The 21,937-nt window shown below is 53.8% G+C and overlaps 3 protein-coding genes across 3 annotated transcripts in view; all 3 read left to right on the top strand.

Moving 5' to 3' along the window:
- LOC143696056 (uncharacterized) overlaps positions 1–21,937 on the top strand; it is a 317,065-nt gene that overhangs the window by 261,169 nt on the left and 33,959 nt on the right. The gene's annotated exons all lie outside the window — the stretch shown is intronic.
- LOC143696063 (uncharacterized) lies at positions 4,467–7,471 on the top strand. The gene is made up of 3 exons (XM_077191275.1): positions 4,467–4,490; positions 5,596–5,833; positions 5,988–7,471. The coding sequence occupies exons 2-3, from the start codon at positions 5,671–5,673 to the stop codon at positions 6,992–6,994; spliced, it is 1,170 nt and encodes a 389-aa protein (XP_077047390.1). The 5' UTR covers positions 4,467–4,490; positions 5,596–5,670; the 3' UTR covers positions 6,995–7,471.
- LOC143696015 (serine/threonine-protein kinase pim-3-like) lies at positions 8,633–21,864 on the top strand. The gene is made up of 4 exons (XM_077191234.1): positions 8,633–8,653; positions 10,895–11,264; positions 11,491–11,667; positions 21,653–21,864. The coding sequence occupies exons 1-4, from the start codon at positions 8,633–8,635 to the stop codon at positions 21,862–21,864; spliced, it is 780 nt and encodes a 259-aa protein (XP_077047349.1).

Here is a 21,937-nt window from a genome sequence, read left to right as displayed (position 1 = left end):
ATGGCCTGGCTGGGTGTTGGCAACAGCAAAGTCCCAGGGCAGGCTCTGTGCCAGCCCAGCTTCCTGGGGGAGAGATTCCACAGGAGACAGGATCCTGGCTACAGCCTGCCTTAAATTTACATCCCTTATTTCCACCCTGCACTAGGTGGAGAATTGCCCAGGTAAGGAATTCCAGACATGAATTCCAAGGGAGATAATTGAATATCTGCCTTGGGTCTGGCTCTTTTTCTTGCCAAGGCCAATGGCAAAAGCTGTACCCATGGCATCTTGGTTTCCATCTCCGGCTTCCAAAGGTGTTTCTTTATTTCCCCATTCTTTCTTTCTACCCAACCCGAGCTCTGGGCTTGCCAGGGGTTATGGAGGTCCCATTGTATTCCTAAAGCTGCCATAACCCCCTGAAGGGTCTTTCCTGTAAAATGAGTTCCCCATCTGAATCTATTGCTTCCACAATCCATTATCTTTGAATTATTTGTTTTAGCAATAGGTTAATAAGTGATCCAGTGCTTGCTGAAGCAGTCAGAATTGCTTTTGCCCCCCTGTTAGGTGCCATGGTGTCAGCAGAAGATTTTGAAGCCTTCCTGCTCAGGGCATTTCAGTGCCAGGCTCTTACAAGCACCCACAGCTCCGCGGGTTGAGCTGAGCATGGGGCGGTGACCTGCGCTTTGTCTGATTCCCCTTCCTTAATAACAGCCTGTCTTGTAGCTCTTTTCCCTTCTGCTGCCCTTGCAGAGCCATCCACAAACACATTGTCTCCCTCAGGCCAGGGAATGTCCCATCAATCTCTCCCAGCCTGGCTCGGGAGCTCTGTCCCTTGAGTGCAGTCCTGGGTTCCTTGCCAGCCCCTCTCCAGGCTGTTCAAACAGGAGGCTGGGTTAAACCCTTGCCCTGTCCTCAGTTCTGAATCCTCCTGTGCCATTGAACAAGTTTCATACTGTAGTCACCGAGCCCTGCTCATCCATTGAGAGGCTCTTTTGGTTGTCAAAGCTTTAACTTGATGCCAGACTTGAACTCTAGGAGATCCTCCTGTTGTCATCAGTTTTCAGGCCTCTGCTCCCACGGAAGCTGTGGCTGCACAATTCTGCAGACAATGAGGCTGCTCTCTGGCCACTGGGTTAAACATTTTAGCACAAGAATTCCTTTGGCAAGACCCTGTCTAACGTCCACCTATAATTCAAATTCTTTTTCCCTGTCTGGAAGGCCCAGGCCACTCGCCTCAGTTAATCTTAATTTTAACACTTGAAAATTCTGTGTTTCCCCCTTGTGTCCATCCATCCAGTTTGTTGACTGGCAAGATAGGAGTGTTGTAGGGAGACACCCTTGGCTCCAAAAGCCCTGCCTTCTACAGGGACTCAATACCAGGCTGTGAGCCCTTCCTTCCCTCTCTTGGAACAGGGTATTGCTTGTCCTGGTTGCTTTAATTTGTAGAGGCTCCATATCTAATTTTCTGTATTTCCCTGGGGCTGCCCACACTTCTGGGTTCACTTCAGCATAGGCCTTGTCAGACTTTTGACACAGAGGTACAACAGAACTAGCCTCTGTATCCCTTTTTACAGTATTAAAATCCAGCTCTCAAATTCCTTCCTAGTTAATTACAATCACAGGAGGAAGAAAAAGAAATTCATTTATTTCAAACCTATCCCCCACAGCTTCTAATAGTGGTTGAACAAATCATACCTGCTCATCTTTCCCACTCATTCCCTTAAAAATTAAAATATTCCTGTACTATTTTCCCCTTTAGGTCTAAGATTCAGAGCAGATTGAGAGGCCCCTGTGTCCATCAGGAAATGCCTCCTCTCAATGCAGACCCACCTGAATGTTCTCAAGGGCTCCAGTGTGGAGGGGCCCTGGTGTGATGGGAGCTGTGACAGGCCTGCCAATCCATGTCCATCACGGGCTGGACTTGCTGGTCCTGAGGGTGCTGCTGTCTCTGCTTGCAGTGTCCTTGTGCCCTGCAGCCGGAGCCCTGATTCCTTGCCAGGGGCTGTTTGGGTGGGCTGTGCCCTGCCGAGGAGGGCAATGCCTCTGCCGGGTGCTTGTGGCCGAGCTGTGCCCTGGGTGCTGGGGCCCCCTTGGGCCCTGGGGCTGATCCCTCAGGGGCTGTAGGAGCTCTGCCCTGGCCTTTGCCTTCAGCTTGGCCTTTTGCTGCTCCCTTCTTGCACTCACCTGCTGGGCCTTTGTGCCCAAGTGCTGCAGGGCCTTCTTCTGCCCCTCCTGCAGCCCCCCTCAGTGCCTGTGGGTGCTTGTCTTGCTTTACAAGACAGGTGTCTGCTTGGGAAGGCAGAAAAAGCCTCTCTTGGAATGGAGAATGCAAAGCCCCTCCCTCTTAATTTTTAGGATAGTGAAATCAAGGGGCTCTCAGGCAAAGATATGGGATTAGGAATAACGGTTCTTTACTAGTGTGTATAATATAATAATAGTAGTGTGTATCAACAGCTCCGGCAGTGCCAACAAACAGAGCCCGGAGCCGGTCCCGGCCTTTCGGCTGCGGCGCTTTCCCCTTGGGTGCAGTTCCGGGCACGGCCGGCAGGGGCGCCGGTGGCTCCCGCGGGGCGGGGCAGCGCATCCCTGCCATGGGAACCTCTCTGAACGGCAATAGAGCAATCCCTTCATCTAACTCTTTCACTTTTTTACCTTCTGTAGCCTTTCTCCCGTGTTGGGAAAGAATTTGGAGAGGGCTGCCTTTTAACTGAGCTCCTAGTGTTTCGATAAGGTGCTTCCTGTAGAGAGAGGGATTTTCCCTGAACAGCAGGAGCTGTGGTTACCAAGGGGACGTAACTCAGAGCAGGAGGGGTCAGGGGAGGATATCCCGCCGAGGCTCGGTCGGAGTGTGGGCAGGGTGTGCTGCCGGAATCGCCAGAGGGGGATCTTCCCGTGGAGGCCGAGCCGGAGCGTGGGCAGCCCCCACATGGCTTATGGCGGCTGATCCGGCAGCTCCCGGCAGAGAAAAGGCAGGTGGGAGACCCCGGCAGCAGCAGCGGCGCTGCCCAGCGCAGCTGGCACGGGCAGGGCAGCCGGGGATGGGATGGCTGGGACCCGCCCTCGGTGCGGTCGGCGCGGTGACCTCGGCCCACGCGGCAGGACAGAGCAACCCCATCTTGCCCAGCATGGCCGGCAGAGCGGCCGCGGGCCGGGCAGTGGGGCCAGGGCACACAAATTCACCGCCAGCGCCGGGGCAGGTGGAGCTGCCCTGGGCAGTGAGCCCGCACCTGGGATGGAAACCGGGGCAGGCGGAGCTGAGGCGGGCAGCGAGCCGGGACCCGGGACAGGCGCCTCGGCCGCCAACGGAGGGGGCAAGAGCTGCAGAGGATCCCACTCTCTTTCTGACTTTTCCTCTGGTTCCCCTCCCTTTCATTTCCCCTTTTTATTTTCTTGTTTTTTTCCCTCGGGTGTTTCTGATACTTCAAAGATTTTTATTCTCCTAAAATCTCCTGTCTAACATATGGCATATTCTCTTTCTTCTAGATTAAATGGGTTTTTTTCCAAATAAATCCAGAACCTAACAAATCTAAACTTCTGCTTGGATATTTTGAAATGGTCGACGAGCTAACTCATGACCTCCTAATGTTGTTTTTCTCATCACCTTTTTATTTATCCTTTGGCAAATTAAGCATCTTTCAGTGACTTGCTTTGCTACACCAAAAATCCCAGTGCACCCAAAATTCCTTAAAAAATGATCACACAAAGCTTGAGTACGCCAGTGGGGTTTCTGATGCACGTCTTCTAATCTTTTCCTAGTAAGCACATTTTATTAAGTAATTGTCTTCCATGTAGAAGTTTCTATTTCCCTGATTTATCTTGTTCATTTCCTATCTTGTTTAATTCTTTTTTCTCGGCTTCCCTAAACTTGGAATTTCCAGTTTTTCCTCGTTTGGAGTTAATATTAAAATTCTTTCAGCTCCATTTTCTGCTGCATCCTTAGCTTTGTGATGTGCCCCCAGTTTGCCCAGTTTGCCTCTCCTTTGGCCCGGGCCGGGTTCCCCCCGCCCGCAGCGGCTGGGAGCAGCCGAGAGCCCCGCGCTGCCCGTGCCGACCTGTCCCGGCTCCATCGCCGCTGCTGCCGCGGGCTGCGAGGGCTGCGGGAACGGGGCACCGAGGGTGTGGCTGCTGCTGGGGGAGGAGGAGGAGGGAGGGAAGGGCAGGGATGGAGGGGGAGGAGGAGGCGGGTAAGGGGGGAGGAGGAGGAGAAGGAATGGAAGGGGCGGGATGGAAGAGGAGATGGGGGTGGGGATAAGACAGGGGAGGAGGAGGAGGGGGGATGGAAGAGGAGGAGCGGGAGGAGAAAGAGCAGTGAAGGAGGCGGGGTTAGGGCGGAGGAGGAGAGGGAGGTGGAGATAAGACAGAGGAGGAGCGGGAGGAAGAGGAAGAGGAGGGACAAAGGCAGATCAAGGCTGAGCTGCGGGAGCCACGCGGTCTCGATCCCTGCCTGAATTCGCAGCCCCCACCTGTGGGATCATCGCCCCCCCCCCCCCCCCCCCCCCCCCATGGCGCAGGTGAGTGGGGAGGGGGAGCCCGGCCCGGATATCCTGGGGGGTCCCTGGGTTGGGTTTTTGGGGGATGTTTGGAGAATGAAGAAGTCCAAGGGTGAGCGGAAAAGGCCCCTCGGGGGGACATCGGGGGGTGGCGGTGGCGGCTGCCGGCAGAGGCAGCCTGGAGGAGCAGAGCCCTGTGTGCCCCAGGAGGCCAAAGTGGGGAGGCCAGAGAGGGGGGAGCGCCGCCATTGGCGGGAGCCTCAAGAGCCTGGAGAGGGGCAGGGGGGACTCCTTGGAGGCGCTGCAGCGCAGAGCAGAGAATGAGGGGAGAAGGGAGCCCGGGAGCCCAAAGAGCCCCGGCATCCCGAAATGGGGAGAGGGAAGAGGGGGGAGCTTTTGGCATTGCTGGCACTGCCAGCAGCCTGGGCAGGGCGGGCACCCAGGAGAAGGGGGACCCCCAATGCAAGGGTGACCCCAGCAGCTGGGACAGGGGGGAACCCCTGAACACCAGAGGGAAGGCACCAGGGACAGGGAACCCCTGGGAGGCTTTTTCAGGGCTGAATCTTGGTGTTTGGGAGGGTTTACTGGAGCCCAGATGGCCGGTGACTTGTAGAGATGGACTTGGTCGGAGGGACCTTTAAACTCAACGTGTGTTGGGGAAGATGAAACAGGAAAGCCTTATAAATATGATTGTCTGGCAAACGATTTTGAGAATATAGAAACTATAAGCAAGATTGAAATGAAAGCAGGCTTTTAGATACCTTAGTTACTGAACAAGTGGAAAACAATGGTGTGGCCCAACTGAATGTTATCCTCTTCTGATGAAACAACTTCCACTGCTTGCAGACAGGTCCAAGGGTCACAGCAGACTCTACTAGCTCAGCTGAAGGGGTCCAAAGAGGAGTTTTTAGGGTTGAAAATGTAATACAGTATGGTGATGTAATGATTCTTACAGGCTATATGTAAATGCTATTGGATTTGTATCTTGTTCTGGACTGGTTAGTGAGAAATAGAATATTTAACACAGAAGAAGATTCATTGTATTGTAACGGGAACCTTACTCTCTTACACTCTTACCCTCTTACTCTCTCACCCTCTCATACTCTCTGCTCCTCTCTTCTCTCAGGCCTGCTCCAAGCTGTGGCTGGCAGCTCCAAGCAGGGCCCTGCACCCAGGCCCTTTGCAATAAACCGCAAGTTCCATGACCTGGCTGCAGAGATCTCTCGTCTCCGTCCGTCCAGACCGTGCTACCCCCGACGCTCCTACAAACACGCTCATCCCTTGTTTTCCCAAACCAGGATTTCCCATTGCCAACCCCTGGGAGGCTGCGAGGAAGAGGAAGATGCCCCGGGACACTGAGGCAGGTGAGGAGGAAGTCAGTGCCCCTTTCCCCTCTGTGCTGCTCCATCTCCCAGCCCAGCAGGGCCCCCGGCTGCAGCACAGCCCTGGGGGGATCTCGTTGCCCTTGCCTGTGGCACGGAGGCAAATCCCATGCTGTCCTTGTCCTTCCTCGCCCAGAGCAGGAGCTGAGCATGGAGAGCAGGGAGGACAAATGCCCGCGGCAGAACCTGGTGGCAGAGGCCGTTTTGAGTGGCTCCACTGCGCAGGAAGCCAACGGGGAGGAAAAGCCCCGGAGATGCCGCACGAGGAGGGGCTGCAAACGCAGATGGCGGGGATGTGAGGGGGAAAGAGCCAGCCTGGGCCGGGAAGGCGGCCGGAGATGGAGGCAGAGCTCGGAGCTGGTGCTCCGTGAGCAGCTCCATGATGGGGAGAAGCCCCACACGTGCGTGGAGTGTGGGAAGAGCTTCAGGTGGAACTGCCACCTGATCAGGCACCAGAGGACCCACACTGGGGAACGGCCCTACGAGTGTGGGGAGTGTGGGAAGAGCTTCAGAGAGAGCTCCAGCCTGATCAAGCACCAGAGGACCCACACTGGGGAGAGACCCTATGAGTGCTCCAAGTGTGGGAAGAGGTTTCAGACCAGCTCGAGTCTCTTCCAGCACTATCAGAGTCACACAGAGGAGAGGCCCTTCCAATGCCCCGACTGCAGGAAGGGATTCAGGCAGAACTCCACCCTCGTCACCCACCGGCGCATCCACACTGGGGAGAGGCCCTACGAGTGTGATAAATGCAGGAAGAGGTTTCAGACCAGCTCCAGTCTCCTCCGGCACTGTTGGATTCACACAGAGGAGAGGCCATTCCAATGCCCAGACTGTGGGAAGGGATTCAAGTACAACTCCGACCTTGTCAATCACCAGCGCATCCACACAGGGGAGAGGCCCTACGAGTGTGATAAATGCAGGAAGAGGTTTCAGACCAGCTCCAGTCTCCTCCGGCACTATCGGATTCACACAGAGGAGAGGCCCTTCCAATGCCCAGACTGCAGGAAGGGATTCCAGCGCAACTGCACCCTCGTCAGGCACCGGCGCATCCACACTGGGGAGAGGCCCTACGAGTGTCCCCAGTGTGGGAAGAGCTTCTCACAGAGCTCTAACTTGACCCGACACCAACGGAGGCACCGGTAAGGGAAGCCCTGCGAGTGCCCCAAGTGCGGGAAGAGCTTCGTGTGCTGCTCCAGCTCCATCCCCCACTGGAGGAGGCACTTTGGGCACAGCCCTGGTCACTCACATTCCCTGTGATCCATGTTGGGAGCACGCCTGGCTGTTTGTCCTTTGGTTTGGCTTTAATTTTTGCTCTTCTCAATATCTTTGCACTCCAAAAACCCAGAGGGATTGATCTGTCACCTTAAAACCACTCAAATCCCACTGAAAACAACTAAGTTTTAAGCCATAAATGCTCAATCCCACTTCAAATTGCTTGTTCCCTCCTCAAAAAAACTCAGTCCCAGGATAAACTTGCTTAATTCCACAGCCATCATGGTGAGATGGGGTTGGAAGGAGATTGGGAGAAGTGGGATCATGTGGAGCAGTGGGATGGGGGTTGTGTGGGCCTGGGTGTGTGGGATGTATTTGATAGCAAATAAAACTTTCAAGAGGTCCTGATTTCTGTCCCGTTCATTTTCAGTCAGTTCTGTTTGCAGAGTGCCACCTTCTCAGCTGATTCAATTCCTATAAAAGTCCCATTTTTAAATCATCTAACCCAAACAGTCCAAAAACCAATATCCAAGTAAAGCCACTCACCTGGAATTAAATTTTTAAAAAATATTTTAATTGTTTTTGAGTATCTAAGGGTGATAAAGTTTAATTGTTTGGTTTAAATGTCTGAGAAATTATACTGCTCTTTGGTTTTGTGTTTAGTATATTTGTAATATGAATTGTTTCACTAAGGTGTGTTAGATTGTATGTTAGTTTTTTTAGATATTTTTTATCTAAAGTATATTAGTCATCGAGTTAAAACTTTCAAAAGGGATTTCTTGGTATATAATTTGTTTATTTATATGCATTAGTAAGATTATAGCAATAATTGTTGTTTTTTTGGGTTGAACCATTGGAATATTGTAAGGAAGACTTGAGATTTTTATATTTCATTTTTATTATAATTTATTTAATTTTAATTATTATTTCTTTATTTATAATTCTAATTTTTTTGAGATGTGTCCTGGTTTAGGGCAAATTTGAGAGAAAACCTCCACGGGGGCCCCTCCAGAAAGCAAAGCCACAGGGCCCTCCCCCCAACCGGTTCGGGAGGGATTGCTCAGAGAGAAGTGGAAAGAACCTGTTCATTTAACAGGCACAGCACCCCCAGCACACAAAATGAACAATACCCATGACACCGCTCTTTCCTGGCTCTGAAAAGGATGACAAATTCAGAAAGTCTCTCTTGGGGGTGGTCGCTCTGTTCTCAGTCCCTCCGGCGCTGGGGCAGCTGCTGCAGCCACAAGGTGCAAACTCTCGGTGTTTCCCAGGTCCCAGTCCAGAGCAGGTTCAAGTAATTCTGAAAAAAGGAAAGGAAAAACAGTCCAGGGAAAAATTCAGACTGCTTAGCTAAACTAACTAATGAGCAGAAGCAAAAAGCGAGAGCAAAGCAGGAGCAAGAGCAAAGCAAAAAGCCAAGCAAAAAGCAAAAGCAGCACCATGTACTGCCCCGTCTCTGTGTCCCACCAGCTGTGGAGGAGCAGGCTGATAAGAAACCAAAACAAAACTTTCACTCTTCAGAGCCAGTCTTGAAGGCACAGAACATAATATCCAGCATGAACAGAAGACATGAATGGGGATACAAGCATCGTAACGTCACCCTAGGACAATGTCCCAAAGGTCCGTTTGCTGTAGATGGGATGACTTGCACGTCAGTGTTTTCCAAGGCAGCTTCTGCTGCTGCTGCCACACCGACTCCTGCGCTCCCGGCTGTGGCTGATTGAAGAATGTCCAGGTTGTGGGGGAGCATTTGTGTCACGGCGCGCCCCCTTTAGCGCTCGGTTCCGCGGGTCCCAGCGGCTCCGTCTCTCTCGTCTGTGGATTTGCATTCGCCGCTTCGGTGCCCGTGCTTGTCACATCTGCTGCACTTTCCCTTGGAACCAGTAGCTGTTGCTGTTTGTTACTTTTCTTTACGGCTCTAACTTTGCACCCGTGGCTGCCACACCGAAGGCAAACTCGGTCGGGGCCATTTTCTCTGTGCTGCACAAGTGGCTCAAGGGCAGTTGCCATTGCGTTGCTGGATAGGTGGCCTTGTCCTCTGGAGCTCCTACTCCCAAACAAGCTTCTGTCATGTCTGCCACATTAGCTGTTCTGGGCAAAGTTTGCAGGATCCTTTTGGAGGTGAGATTTGCATTTTCTACTGCTAATTGCATTCCTAGCACAGCTTTAACCTCTGGGCACATTCCTGGAGCCCAAACTACTGCATTTCTGAGGCGGCCTAGGAAACTCATACAAGTCTCATTTGCCTCTTGTCCAATGGGGGTATAAGATGGAGGTGCTAGTCCCATGTCTGGAAATGCATGAGAAGCCTCTCATGCAAGTTTCTGAGACTGTTGCAAAATAGCAGCATGCAAACATGCTTGAGCTTGCGGGTCAGCAAAAGGGCCTCTCTTCAGCATCATTTCTGGGGGGCCAGGCTCCCTAGGGTCTCTTTCAAAGGGGTTTTGATTATTTTTACCATTTCAACACTTTCTGTGTGTCCCTGCAAGCAAGAAAGCACCACAGAGCCTCTCCCTCAAAGCCTTGAGGTAGTGCCAAGGCAGAACTTGTTCATGCTCTTTTCCCCTGGTGATTTTCTACTCCCGTCCAGACTCTGATAGCAAAGCCGTGCTGGTGACAAAAGATTGACCCTGGCATCCTGGGGCACTTTCTGGGTGGGTGTTTGAATCTGCTTTTCCAGGCCTCGGGCTGAGCAGGGTGAGGCCGAGGCCTGGGCCCCTCCAGGCGGCGCCGGGAGCGCCTGGGGCAGCGGCGAGGGGCGGCCCTGAGGGGCGGCACAGGGGGCATTTCCCCCGAGCGGGCGGGCGGGCGGGCGGCGGGGAAAGGCGCCCTGGGCACAAGGGCAGGCACAAGGGCCCCGGCTCTCTGCAGTGCGGGCGGCCCAGCGCCAATCGCTGCTCCCGGAGCCGCTGCCAGGGCCAGGTCTCCTCCCCGCCGCTGACCCTGCACCTGCAGCGCTGCCTTCGCCTCTGCCGGGCTCCCCGGCACGGACGGCAAGGACGTGGACACGCTGCAGCAGGGGCCCAGCAGGGACACCCAGATGGTGCCGGGGCTGCAGCTCCTCTCCTGCAAGGAAAGGCTGACACAGCTCGGCTTCTTCAGCCTGGGAAAGAGACCCAGCCTTGATCCAGCTGTGGCCTTCCAGTACCTGAGGGCAACACACAAGAAAGCTGGACAGGGACTTTGTATGAGGGCAGGCAAGGACAGGAGAAGGGAGCATGGATCCAAATGGAGAGAGATTAGGTTTAGGTAAGGGATTCAGAAAAAAGGCTCTCCTGGAACAGGTTGCCCAGAGAAAGTGGGCATGTCCCGTCCCTGACAGTGTTCAAGGCCAGGCTGCATGGAGCTCTAGACAAGCCGGTCCAGTGCAAGGGGTCCCCAGCCACAGCAGGGGGGTTGCAGCCATGGGATTTTCCAGATCCCTTCCAAGCCAAACCATGCCACGACTCCATGATTCTGGGATACTTCCCCTCCTCATCCTCTGGCAGAAAAAGAAACTTGGCCCCAAGTTCCACACTGCAGACCATGTCTTTTGGCAGCCTGCAACTGTGTCAACAGAGGATGAAAAGAGATTACATTACTGACACGATTTTCCTTTTCTATTTGAAAAGTAAATGCTCTGCTCCTGTCCACTCTGGCAAAATTGTCACAAGAGGCAATTGTTCCCCATGAAAAGCTTGGTCTCATGCAAAGAAGAAAGAAGCCAGAAGCCAACAGTCTTCGTTATTGCTACATTGTTTTCTTTGGTTACTTCTCTAATAGGAATGACTTTGGGGTGTGATTTGTTTGTTTCTCTCTTTCGTTCCTGACGGCATCGCGGTCCCCCCGCAGCGCAAGGGTGCCCTTGTGCCCCTGGAGCTGGCGCTGCTGTGGATGGTGTCGCGGCCTGGCTTCCTCAGCGTCGTGCAGCTCCTGGACTGCTTCGAGGTGCCCGAGGGCTTCGCGCTGCTCATGGAGCGTCCGCAGCGCTGTCAGCACCTCTGGTACTTCCTGCACGAGCGGCGGTTCCTGACGGAGCCCGTGGCGCGGGGGCTGTTCCGCCAGGTGCTGGAGGCCGTGCGGCACTGCAGCAGCCGCGGCATCCTGCACCCCCACATCAAGGCCGAGAACGTCCTCGTCGACCTGGCCACGGGCGAGGCGAAGCTCATCGACTTTGGCTGCGGCACGATCCTCCAGGACACGTTCTACACCCGGATGTCAGGTGAGCCCAAAGCCGGGGCCCAGCTGGGCAGCAGAAGTTCCTCCCTTGGCTGGCAGAGGGGGAAGAGGGAGGGAAGGAAGGAGGCAAGGAAGGAGGGGGAATCCTTCTTCAGCCAGCTGCAGCCAAGTTGCTTTGTGGCAGGGCAGGGCCTGGCTGTTGTGGAACGGGAGCTGGCTGGGAGGGAGGGAGCAGCATGGGCCTGATGAGCTGCGCCCGTATCCCATAGGAACGCCGGAGTACAGCCCACCGGAGTGGATCCTCTTTGGCTGCTACCATGGCCAGCCAGCCACCATCTGGTCCCTGGGCATCCTGCTCTATGAGCTGCTCTGTGGGCACCTTCCTTTCCACACCAACAAGGACATCGTCCGGGGCCAGCTCTTCTTCCCACCCTGGGTGTCTCAAGGTGGGGATGCACCTTCAAGGCACGAGGGGAAGAACGGGGTTGGGAGGGGCGGCTGGCACATAAGCGTCCTGCTCTTGCAGCTGGTGAGGAGGTGCATCTCCTGGGCTTAGCTGGAGGAGGTGGCACCTGTGCCTCTGTGCTGGTGTCCTCTGCAAGAGAGGATCGATAGGAAGCTTTTGGCTGCAGCTCTGAGCACTCCTGGTGTGGCCTGGGCACTGTGGAATGTGGGAGAGCATGGACAGGAGCCTTGTCCCGCTGAGCTTTGTGGACAGTTGGCTGGCTGAGAAAGGTCACGTCGACATAATACCCCTGGTTAAGCAAGAAGGAGAGAAGTCTAGGAGTCAGCAGTCAGTGTCCATATAAGGCAAGGACATTATGCCCTTGATGCAACAACAGGATAGGGAAGAGGCTCTTTTGCCAAAAATATGAAGAATAGTTTCAACAGAATAACCACAAGAATGCAGAAGGAGGCGTAGTTGGCCGATAAGTAACTAACCAATAATGAGCACTCCTTTGCAATATATATGAGCTTTATTAACACCAATATAAATATGTGTGACTCTCAATAAAGTTTGAGACTTGCTGATCAGTCATATTGCATGCCACATTTCTCCCGCCGATCCAACACAAACCCAAACTCCAGCCCTGGGATACCGTATAAAAGCCCCATGGCCCTGCCTTTGCCCTGTCTTTCGGGGGTCAGAAATGGATTCTGGAGCTTTCTGAAACCCAGACCCGTCTCGTTTGTTCCCAGCACCGGCAGCTGCAGCCTCCCTGGACACCATGAACTCTGGAGAATGGGGGCAGCCAGTGGGGACAGGTCCTGGACTGCAAGATAAGTGTGTGTTCTGTTTGCCATCTGTCAGTGGTGGGGCAGTTATCTTCTGTTCATTGGGCAGTTTCTCTCTTCCACAACCAATCCTCCCTGTGGGGAGGTGTGTTCCATTAATAGGCCATTGATTATTAATTATTAATCTTCTGGTAATGTGCCACTGAGTGTCAGTGCATGGCTGATTAAATGACATCATCGCATTGGGAGATGCTCCGCCCAGGGGGAGGAGCCAAGCATTCCTACCTGGACAGAATCTGAGATTTGGAACACTGTAGGCAGCCTTTTCCTCCTGGATTCCCAGAGGAGCAGCTGTCTTTCTTCTCCACGGGATTCCCAGAGGATCAGCCTTTTCCAACTGGATTCCCAGAGGAGCAGCTGTCTTTCTTCTCCACGGGATTCCCAGAGGATCAGCCTTTTCCTACTGGATTCCCAGAGGAAGGAAGATTCCCAGGCCCATCTACAGCAGCCCTGGACCTTAAGAGGAAAACTCCACCCTTCTCCAGGATCCCTGCTCCAACAGAGCCACACCTGGCACTGCAGGAGGGCTGCAGCCACCGCTGAATGGGACTGCTGCCAGCACCCTGACCCACAGGGTGTCAGGTCCTGTTCTGACTCTGTCTGTGGGGGTTTTTTTCATCTGTACTACTGCATTTATATTTTTAATTTTTCCTAAAAAAGAACTGTTATTCCTATTCCCATATCTTTGCCTGAAAGCTCCCTAATTTCAAAATTATAACAATTCAGAGGGTGGGGTTTACATTTTCCATTCCAGGGGAGGCTCCTGCCTTCCTTAGCAGACACCTGGCTTTTCAAACCAAGACAATAACAAAGTTACTTGAACACCACAGATAGAAAATCCATTTTAATCTCTGCAAAAAGCCAATATTATGTGTCCATAACAATAAACCTCTTGCTGAGTGATGGTAGATGTCAAAGTAACTTTGCTATAAAGATATAGTTTTTATTTCTGTTGTTAATTAAGCTCAGTGAAAAGGCTGCTTGTGTTAAACTGCCTGCTTGGATGGGATAACATCCAATGCACCCAGGATGAGGACACCTGTACAGATCTGCCAACTATCAGCACTCCCTGTCTGAAGTGAGCTACACTTTGGTAACATCTCATGTTTCATGCATGCAGTGGGTGACCAGATGATTTAAAATGTTAATAAAATAAACAAGAAAGGTCATTTTTATTCCTCAAAATAACAACAACAACAACAACAACAACAACAACAACAACAAGTTCTGGTTTAATGAAAGGTGGAATCTGTTGCTCTTAAGAGCAAAGATTCATAGCTGGAATAAAGAGTGTTCAGCCCAGCTGTTTCTACTATGAGGCCGTATTTCATCCCTCCTGAAAGTCCTTCATGTTTGCACAGAAAACTGTCCCTGCACAGCCCAATAAATTCCATCACTTCAGCTGGCCAAACAACCACTGTGGTCAAGTGGGGTCTGAGCAGCACCCAGGATCCCAAGCAGCTTCAGAAGCTTCATTTTACACCTCCTCTTCTCCCAGTGAATACCCAGCACCACCATCACTGTGGACCCATAGCTATGGATCACTGGCCTGGCCAGCACAGGGCTAATGTTTGCATCAGCCAGGAGGAGCTGCTCTGCCTGGCTGTCTGTCTCAGCCTCAGCCCTGAGACCCCAAATGCCTCCATTCTGGCCCAATCCTTCCTGGTGCTGAGCATAAGAACTCGTGCAGACAAGAGCAGGGAGGGAATCTCCCCAGCCGTTTATCACCTCAGCAACAAGACCTTGGTACCAGGCTGTTATCTGTAGCAGAAAGCAGCAGCAGGAAGGAGACACCAGATCACCAGCCCCAGGCCATGGCCCTGGTGCTGTCCTTACCAGTGATCAGTGTCTGCAGCTCTCCAGGAGCTCAGGGAGCAGGGATGCTCCTCACCATCTCATCTTACCCATGCACCCAAAGCCACGGCCAGCTGTGTGCTCCTGCCCACCAGCACATGCCAAGGCACAGCGTGGGATTCTTGGGGAGGTGTCCTCTGCAGGGCCAGGAGTTGGACTTGGTGATCCTTGGGGGTCCTTTCCAGCCCAGGATATTTTGTGATTCTAAGGCTTTGGCCAGCCCAGGTTTCAGCCACCTCCCTGATCCAGGTGTGATTGACCCCAAACCAGATCTTGCCTCTGTCTACCCTCCAGTGCAAGGAACATGTTGCATCTACCCCAGCCCCCCTGCTTGTGTCTGATGGATCATGCTGACCTTTTCAACATATTTCTTGGAGTATTAAAAAACATTACCTGACAAACAATAAAAAACAAAAAACACAACAAAAAAAAAACCCCAAAAAAAACCCAAACCAAACCAAACCAAACCAAAAAACAAAACAAAACAAAAAAAAAAAAAAAAGAAAAAAACAAAACAAAAAAACCAACAGACCAGCCCGAAGAAAATCAATTTGGGTAATGATGGCCTTTTGTTCCAGCTTATCCTGCACCAAACTCCATAGATGGTAACTCTGAACATTTCCCAGACCTTCACAGCAGAGCTTGGAAGTGTCTCTCTGATTTTTTGGTTGTTTCATGACACATGCATCTCTCCTATATAATCCCAGTGTTTTGCTTAGAAGCCATATTATAACTGTGAATCAATCTTCTTCATTTGAACATCTAGGACAGATTCACACATCATTTCACCATTAACTAGGATAGACTCAGCCTTTCAGATCTTTCAGGTTTCAAGCCTGGCTGTGTTGTTTCAGTTCTTTGCTGCTGCCTGTGTTTTGTGAAAAAAAAATTAAATAACCAGACTTTGGGACTTTCTGTTGTGGCTTGAAGAAGAACACAGGTTGTTTCATCGCTGTTGTGAGACATGTGTTACCCGGCTCATTAATTCACAACAGTTCTTGTTTTCTCTGCCTTTTTCACGCTGATGTGATACATTTGTGGAGTCCAGGGTTGTACTGCAAGTGATAATGCTGCAGTAAAGTCTGATAAACTAAGATTCCAACAAAAAAGTGTGAAAAATGTAACCTCTAAAGTTCTGAAAGCTCACATGTGACAAAACCCATAAATCAGCCCAGAAGCAGTCATTATGGTGAGTTACTAACGTGATTATGCAGCTGCATTTGTCATCATTTCCCATTACGTAGAGAATAAACCTGTCAGGCTGATTTATGGCAGAGGGCTCCACAAGATGGGAACTGGCACCTGTACTGTTCTGTGGAAACGATGAGAAATGCTGTTTGTGCTCAAGTGCTGAATGGAAAAGGGAGGAGGGGAGATAACTGTTATTTGAAGGCACTGATTCAGGGACAAAGACTTCAGAGAGGAGTCATGCTTGCACCCGTGGGATGGCAGGAAGAGTATCCACCAACCTGTCCCAACAGCAGCAGCAGCATCAGAATGCGTTCTCCACAGGTGGAGGGAAGAGAGGAGAGAGGAGGTCTTTTGAGGGGACCAAAGTCAGTCATGGAGAAATCCTAGAAGCCTGGAATGGTTTGGGTCACAAGGAATCTGAAAAACCATCTTGTTCTAACCCCTGATGTGGGCCGTGACAAACTGAACAGCTGAATGCCTGGCTACTCAGGGGATACTCAAGGTTTTGGATTCCATGCCTGTGCATCTACCGTGGAGCAGCTGGGTCTGCTGGGAGCAGATGGCATCCACCTGAGCTCAGAGCAGGCCAAAAGATGGGCAGATGTGGGACTGAGCAGGGCGAGGGACATCCCTGCACAGCAGCGCTCTGACAAGAGCAGCAGTGGCCTCCTCTCAGTGCCCTTCCCCGAGCAGCAGCCGCTGAACACCATGGTGGCTACACAGATGCTTTTGGCTCTGCAATCCCTTTGTGCTCAAAGGCCACGCTGGGCATTTCAGCTGGGCTGGAAGGTCTGGCTGGGCAGGGAACAGGCAAGAGGCACTGCTGGTGTGAGCTCCATGTGTTCACTGGGGACACAGGGAAGATTCTGTTCATCCAAAGAAAAACACAAGCAGCCAGTCCCTGCTAACACAGCAGTGCGACTCTGTCCAGAGCAGCTCAAATTCTCTGCCAGAACCACCCCCCTGCACCTTCTTGATCTGAAGGGGACTAGAAGTGGTTTCACTGCAGTTCTTCATTTCTGCTGTCTGACAATGGGAAGGTTTCACAGAAGTCTTGGATGGACTGGATCAGGGAATACTCAAGCAAGAAAAACTGAGCAACCATCACCCAACCCCACTCACAGAAGAACAAGTCCCATTAGGAAAAGCACCTCAGGTGTTTTCATAGTTGATAATATGTATCCTACTCAACATTATTGATTATAATCTTTTCCCTTTGGAACCTTATCAGTGGGGACTTCTGCCTGCTTTGTGAAGGGAGCCCCTGGGGCCCATCCCCTCCCAGAGGGGCTGCACTTGCTGCCTGCCGGGGCTTTCATTGCTGGGCCCACTGGGAGCCCCTGAGCTGGGCTGGGCACCAAGGGCAGGGCTGGCCCGGCTGTGATGCCTCTGGCCCCTGTGACACCAGGGGCAGCGTGTCACAATGGGGGCAGCTGGAAAAGGCCCCCGCAGGTAACGCTGGCCCAGCACAGCCTGGGCAAGCGGTGAGTGCGCACGTGGCGGGGCTGGGCCGGGCCAGGGCCGGGCCACAAGCGCCGCACCCGGGCCTGCATTGTCCCCCTGCACCCAGGGCCAGCCCCTGGGGCCGGCACCTTGGCCGGGGCACGGGGCTGCTGCTGCTGGCCCACTGGCACAGGCCCTGCTGCCTGCCAGCTGCCCGGGGCCCTCTGCTTCTGCCCTCACATCCCTGCGCCTCCGGGCCTCACTTCAGCCCCCACAAGCTCCCTTGGCAGCCCCAGTGAAAGCCTTGTCTCTCTCCTCCTGCAGACCATGGCGCACAGAGCAGTCCTGGCTGGGCTTGTGCTGCTCCTCTTCCTGTTCCCACTTTCCGTGGTGGACAGATTTCACGGGGATGGGCAGCCCCGTGCAGAGGAGATGAAAGCGGCCCCCCCAGAGCCAGCTGAGCCTGGCTGGGGACCCTGGCTCCTGGCTGCCTTGCGCTACCTGCACCAGCTCTGGCAAATTGCTCAGCCGCTGCTCCTGCTTTTGGGCTGGTGGCTCAGGCGTAGAAGGGCAGCCACGAGGCAGAGAGCAGCGGCCCAGAGAGCTGAGGAAAAGGCCAGAAGGAGGAAGGTGGAAAGCGAGCGGAGAAGGCGGCTCCTTAGGAAGAGATTCAAAGACATGGAGCAAATGCGCCAGGCCACGAAAGAAATAGAAAAGCAAATGGCCAGGCTGATTGGAATGAATAGGGATACAAACAGGATGCTGAAGGTAGGCAGGGCAGGCTTTTGGAGGAGCACAGGCAGGGGCTGTGTGAAGAAAAGCTTCCTGCTGGAGATGCTCTCTGGGCCGGCCAAGGCGAGCCGCACATCTTTGTGAGCAGCCGGCGCACAGAGCTGCGCTTGCTGCCCAGCACAGCCCTGCGCCGGGGCACAGGCTCCGGGCTCCTGACACACCCTGCCCCTCTGCCCTCTCTCTCCTCACGGGATCTATAGTAACTGCATCTATTTTAACCCTTTCCCATACAGAGCCTTTGCATCTGCTCGGAGGAAAGCACCATCTGAAGGCATCGGGCCAATGATTGGAGAATGATTCAAATTCTTAGTTTTGAGATATTTAAAATGTTTTCTTTAAAAATAATTGTGTTTAGCAACATTTTCCAAACTTTTTATTACTATAATGTAGATTACTACTCTTGTAAGATAACATAAATATTTTAATGTTAAGTAGTAATAAACAATGGCACTTTTCCTTATATTACATAGAACTTATAATTCATCAAAATTACCAAGAATTATTGCAGTTAACCAAAACTGAAGTATACTTACTTTTTATCTAAACCAGCAAATGTTGCTTAATCTTCATGATCCAATAATTATTTTGTGTCTTGTTTAATATTCATATATACAGTATATAGACTGTCGCTACGAATGCCTATAATCACAATTGGTTAATTTAAATTACACTCTCTGCCCTCCTGTCTCGGGAGGGTGACTTCCCTCAGGCAGCTGCAGTCCCTGTCAAGATGCAATAAAGGCAATGCCTGAACAAACGCTGTGTCTGTGAGTGTCCATGCTGGACTCAGGTGTCAGCTGTGGGGAATTCCTGACACAGGGGCACCACAGCAGCCCTTGGCCATGCAGAGGCTCCTTTCCTCCCCTGCAGCAGCTGCTCCTTTGGTGCTGTGATCCAGCCTCTGCTCTGCGCGATGCCAAATGCAAGAAAACCAGGAGTGCCACCACTCAGACTGTCACTCGGGTCCCTGCAGAGCTCAGGAGCCACCATGGCTGTGTAGGTGTGGAACCTGCAGTGGGCCATGACAGCAGGGACAGCAGGGACAGCAGGGACAGCAGGGACAGGGGGACACAGCACAGCAGTCACAGCCCGGCTGCCCTGGGACAGGCCCGGCAGGCGGACAGGACACGGGGCAGGCAGGAGTCCCCATCCTCTCTGTGCCCTCCTGAGCACAGGCACATAAGGGACAGGGGCAATGGGGACACAGCCGGCCCCTCTCCTCTGGGAATATCCCACCTGCCCAGGGGCCCTGACAGAACGCAGGGGCTGAGGCTCTGCAAGGGGAACCCAAGGGTGAGCAGGAGGACCTCCAAGTTACATCTGCCCACATTCTGCATGCAAACTGCTGTGTGGAGGAGAAAACCAGAGGGGCCTTGCCACAGCAGATCCCATCTGAGGGAAGTTGTTCTCTATTCCTGCACACGGGTGCCCCATGCAACATGGAGCACATGAATGCACTTTGACACCAGATTCTCAGCCCTGCTCGAGCGGTCTGGCACAGCAGGAGCGGCCATTCCCTAATAACACACAGGTTTGCAATTCTTGTGCAAAGCAACACAAATTGTCTCTCTCCTCCTGCAGACCATGGTGTCCAAATCAGTCCCTGCCCTGCTGGTGCTGCTCCTCTTCCACTTCCCACGGCCCTGGTGATCAGTTGGGATGAGGATGCAGAGCTGGGCAAAGAGGGCCTGGAGCAGGCTCCCCCAGAGGCACCCGAGCCTGCCTGGGGACCCCTGCTCTGGGCAGCCGTGCAGCAGGGGCCCTACTGGGCTGCTGCTGAGCTGCTCTTCCTGCCTTTCTTCCTCTGCCTCAGGCCCAGAAGGGCGGCCATGAAGCAGAGAGCAGAGGCCCAGAGAGCTGAAGAAGAGGCCAGAAAGCGCAGGATGGAAATGGAGCAGAGAAGGCTTCGGGTGTCTGTGGAACATTTCCGGGTGTCTGGGGAACACTCCCGGGTGTCTGGGGAACACTCCCGGGTGTCTGGGGAACATTCCCGGGTTTCTGGGGAACATTCCCGGGTGTCTGGGGAACATTCCCGGGTGTCTGGGGAACACCCCCGGGTGTCTGGGGCTCTCCTGGCCCCGTTCCCAGCCCAGGTTCCCGGGGTTCAGGAGCTGCCCTGGTGCCCGGGCCCCGCGACATCGCCTGGGTGCACTTGGAGCCCGAGGTGCAGGCGGGCGCCGCCCGCGAGGCCCTGCAGGGCTTCAGCATCACCCAGAGCAGCGCCAGGAAGATCTCCTGCGCCAAAAAGGGACCCAGTTTCCCACCCAAATCCCCTCTCTCCATCCCAAATCCTTCTTTGTGCATTCCAAATCCTTCTTCTTTCACCCCAAATCCCCTTTCCCAGCCCCCAGGGATTTTGGGGCTCCAGAGGGGTTATTGGGGTTTTTCCCAGCATTGTACCCAGGGTCTCTCTGCAGACATTGCACCTGGAGCTGCCCCAAATAAACCCCAAATAACCCCAAATTTTGGGACTGGGGGCAGGGGGGGGATGGTGATTCTAAAATTCGGGGTTTGGGGGTGTTTGACCCCAAACTTTGGGAATTGGGGGGTTTGATCCTAAAATTTGGGGGTTGGGTGGGATTGATCCTAGAATTTGGGGTTTAGGGGATTTTGACACCTCAGGGTTTGGGGATTTTTGACCCCAAACTTTGGGAATTGGGGATGTTTGACACCCCTGGGTTTGGGATTTGGGGGTTTTTGTTCCCAGGATTTGGGGTTTAAGAGGTTTTTTTTCCCCAGGATTTGGGGATCAAGGGGTTTGACACCCAAACTATGGGGATGAGGAGGGTTGGACACCTCAGATGTTTCAAACCCCAGGATTTGGGGTCAGGGGGTTTTGGCCCCAAAGTTCGGGAAATGGGGGAATTGATCCCAGGATTTGGGGGGATTTAACCCCAAAGCTGGGGGGATCAGGGGGATTTGACACCCCAGGTTTTGGGATCGGGGGGATCTGACTCCAAAGTTTGGGATTGGGGGTTTAGACCCCAAACTTTGGGGGTTGGGGGTGTTTGACACCTCAGGATTTGGGATTTGGGGGTGTTTGACCCCAGACTTTGGGAACGGGGGGTGTTGGACACCCCAAATGTTTCAAACCCCAGTATTCGGGGTCAGGGGGATTTACCCCCAACATTTGCAAATTGGAGAGTGTTTGACACCCCAGGATCTGGGATTTGGGGGGTTTAAGGCCTAAAATTTGGGGTTCGGGCTGGGGGGGCCGGGGGGGGGGGGGGGCAGGTTGAGATCGCAGAGTTTGGGTCTGGGGGAGTTTGGCCCCCCCCCAGTGTTTGAACCCCCAGGATTTGGGGTCCGGGGGAGTTGACCCCAGGATTTGGGGTGTTTGACCCCAATGTTTGACCTCACCTCGGGTTTGGGGTCGGGGTTGAGATCAGGGACATTCCCTGGAGCCAGCGGCGGGATCGGGATCGGGAACGGGATCGGGAAGCGGAACAGGAACGGGGAGGGTCCCTGAGCCAATGCCGGACCCCAACCCCAGGGAGAGGCCCCGCCGCAGTCCCGGAATGGCCCCATCCCCACAGTCCCGGAGCCCTCCCCAGGCCCAGCCCCTCCCCAGCCGCTGAACGGAGCCTCCCTCAATCCCAGCCCGCCCCGATCCGGGCCGGAGCCATCCCCAGAGCCTCCCCCATTCCCGGCCCGGACCCTTCCATCCCTTTTTGGGGCGGCTCCTGCCGCTCCCCGCCCATTTCTGGGGGTTCCAAAGGGCCCCGCGGACCCTCCCCATTTTGGGGGTGTTGGGGGGGCCCCAGGGCCGCCCCGAGGGCCGAGGGGGGATCGAAAGCCCCAAACCCGAGGGGCTCCTGGGGGTGCCCAGTTCCTCCCGTCCCCAGCCCGAAACAGATCCTGGCCAATCAGAGCGCGGGGCGCTGATGACGATCCCGTTGCCGGGCGGAAACTCGGCGCACTGGCCCCGCCCGGCGATTTCCAGCGAATCAGCGCCCGGCTCGGCTGTGACTCATCGCGTGCCGGGCAGAACCCAGCGCCTCTCACAGCGCTGGCCAATCAGAGACTGCGCGGGGCCATTCCCAGCCAATCAGAGCGTTTGTCGCTGATGGCTCTCAGTGCCCAGGAGCGGAATTTGGGGCGGGGGGCGGTGACCCCGGCGATGGGGATGGGGCGTGCGGG

Source organism: Agelaius phoeniceus, chromosome 28 (genome assembly GCF_051311805.1).
Source record: "Agelaius phoeniceus isolate bAgePho1 chromosome 28, bAgePho1.hap1, whole genome shotgun sequence".
Lineage (NCBI taxonomy): Eukaryota > Metazoa > Chordata > Aves > Passeriformes > Icteridae > Agelaius > Agelaius phoeniceus.
Note: the sequence above shows the minus strand (reverse complement) of the source record. Positions and strands in the feature narration are given on the sequence as shown.

Bases quoted from the DNA above. Each gene is read 5' to 3' on its own strand.
- LOC143696015 (XM_077191234.1), top strand. From the start codon at position 8,633: ATGAATGGGGATACAAGCATC. The intron at 11,265-11,490 runs GTGAGCCCAAAG...CGTATCCCATAG, and splicing joins GTTCTACACCCGGATGTCAG to GAACGCCGGAGTACAGCCCA. The intron at 11,668-21,652 runs GTGGGGATGCAC...AGCCCGAAACAG, and splicing joins CCCACCCTGGGTGTCTCAAG to ATCCTGGCCAATCAGAGCGC.
- LOC143696063 (XM_077191275.1), top strand. From the start codon at position 5,671: ATGACCTGGCTGCAGAGATCTCTCGTCTCCGTCCGTCCAGACCGTGCT. The intron at 5,834-5,987 runs GTGAGGAGGAAG...TTCCTCGCCCAG, and splicing joins GCCCCGGGACACTGAGGCAG to AGCAGGAGCTGAGCATGGAG.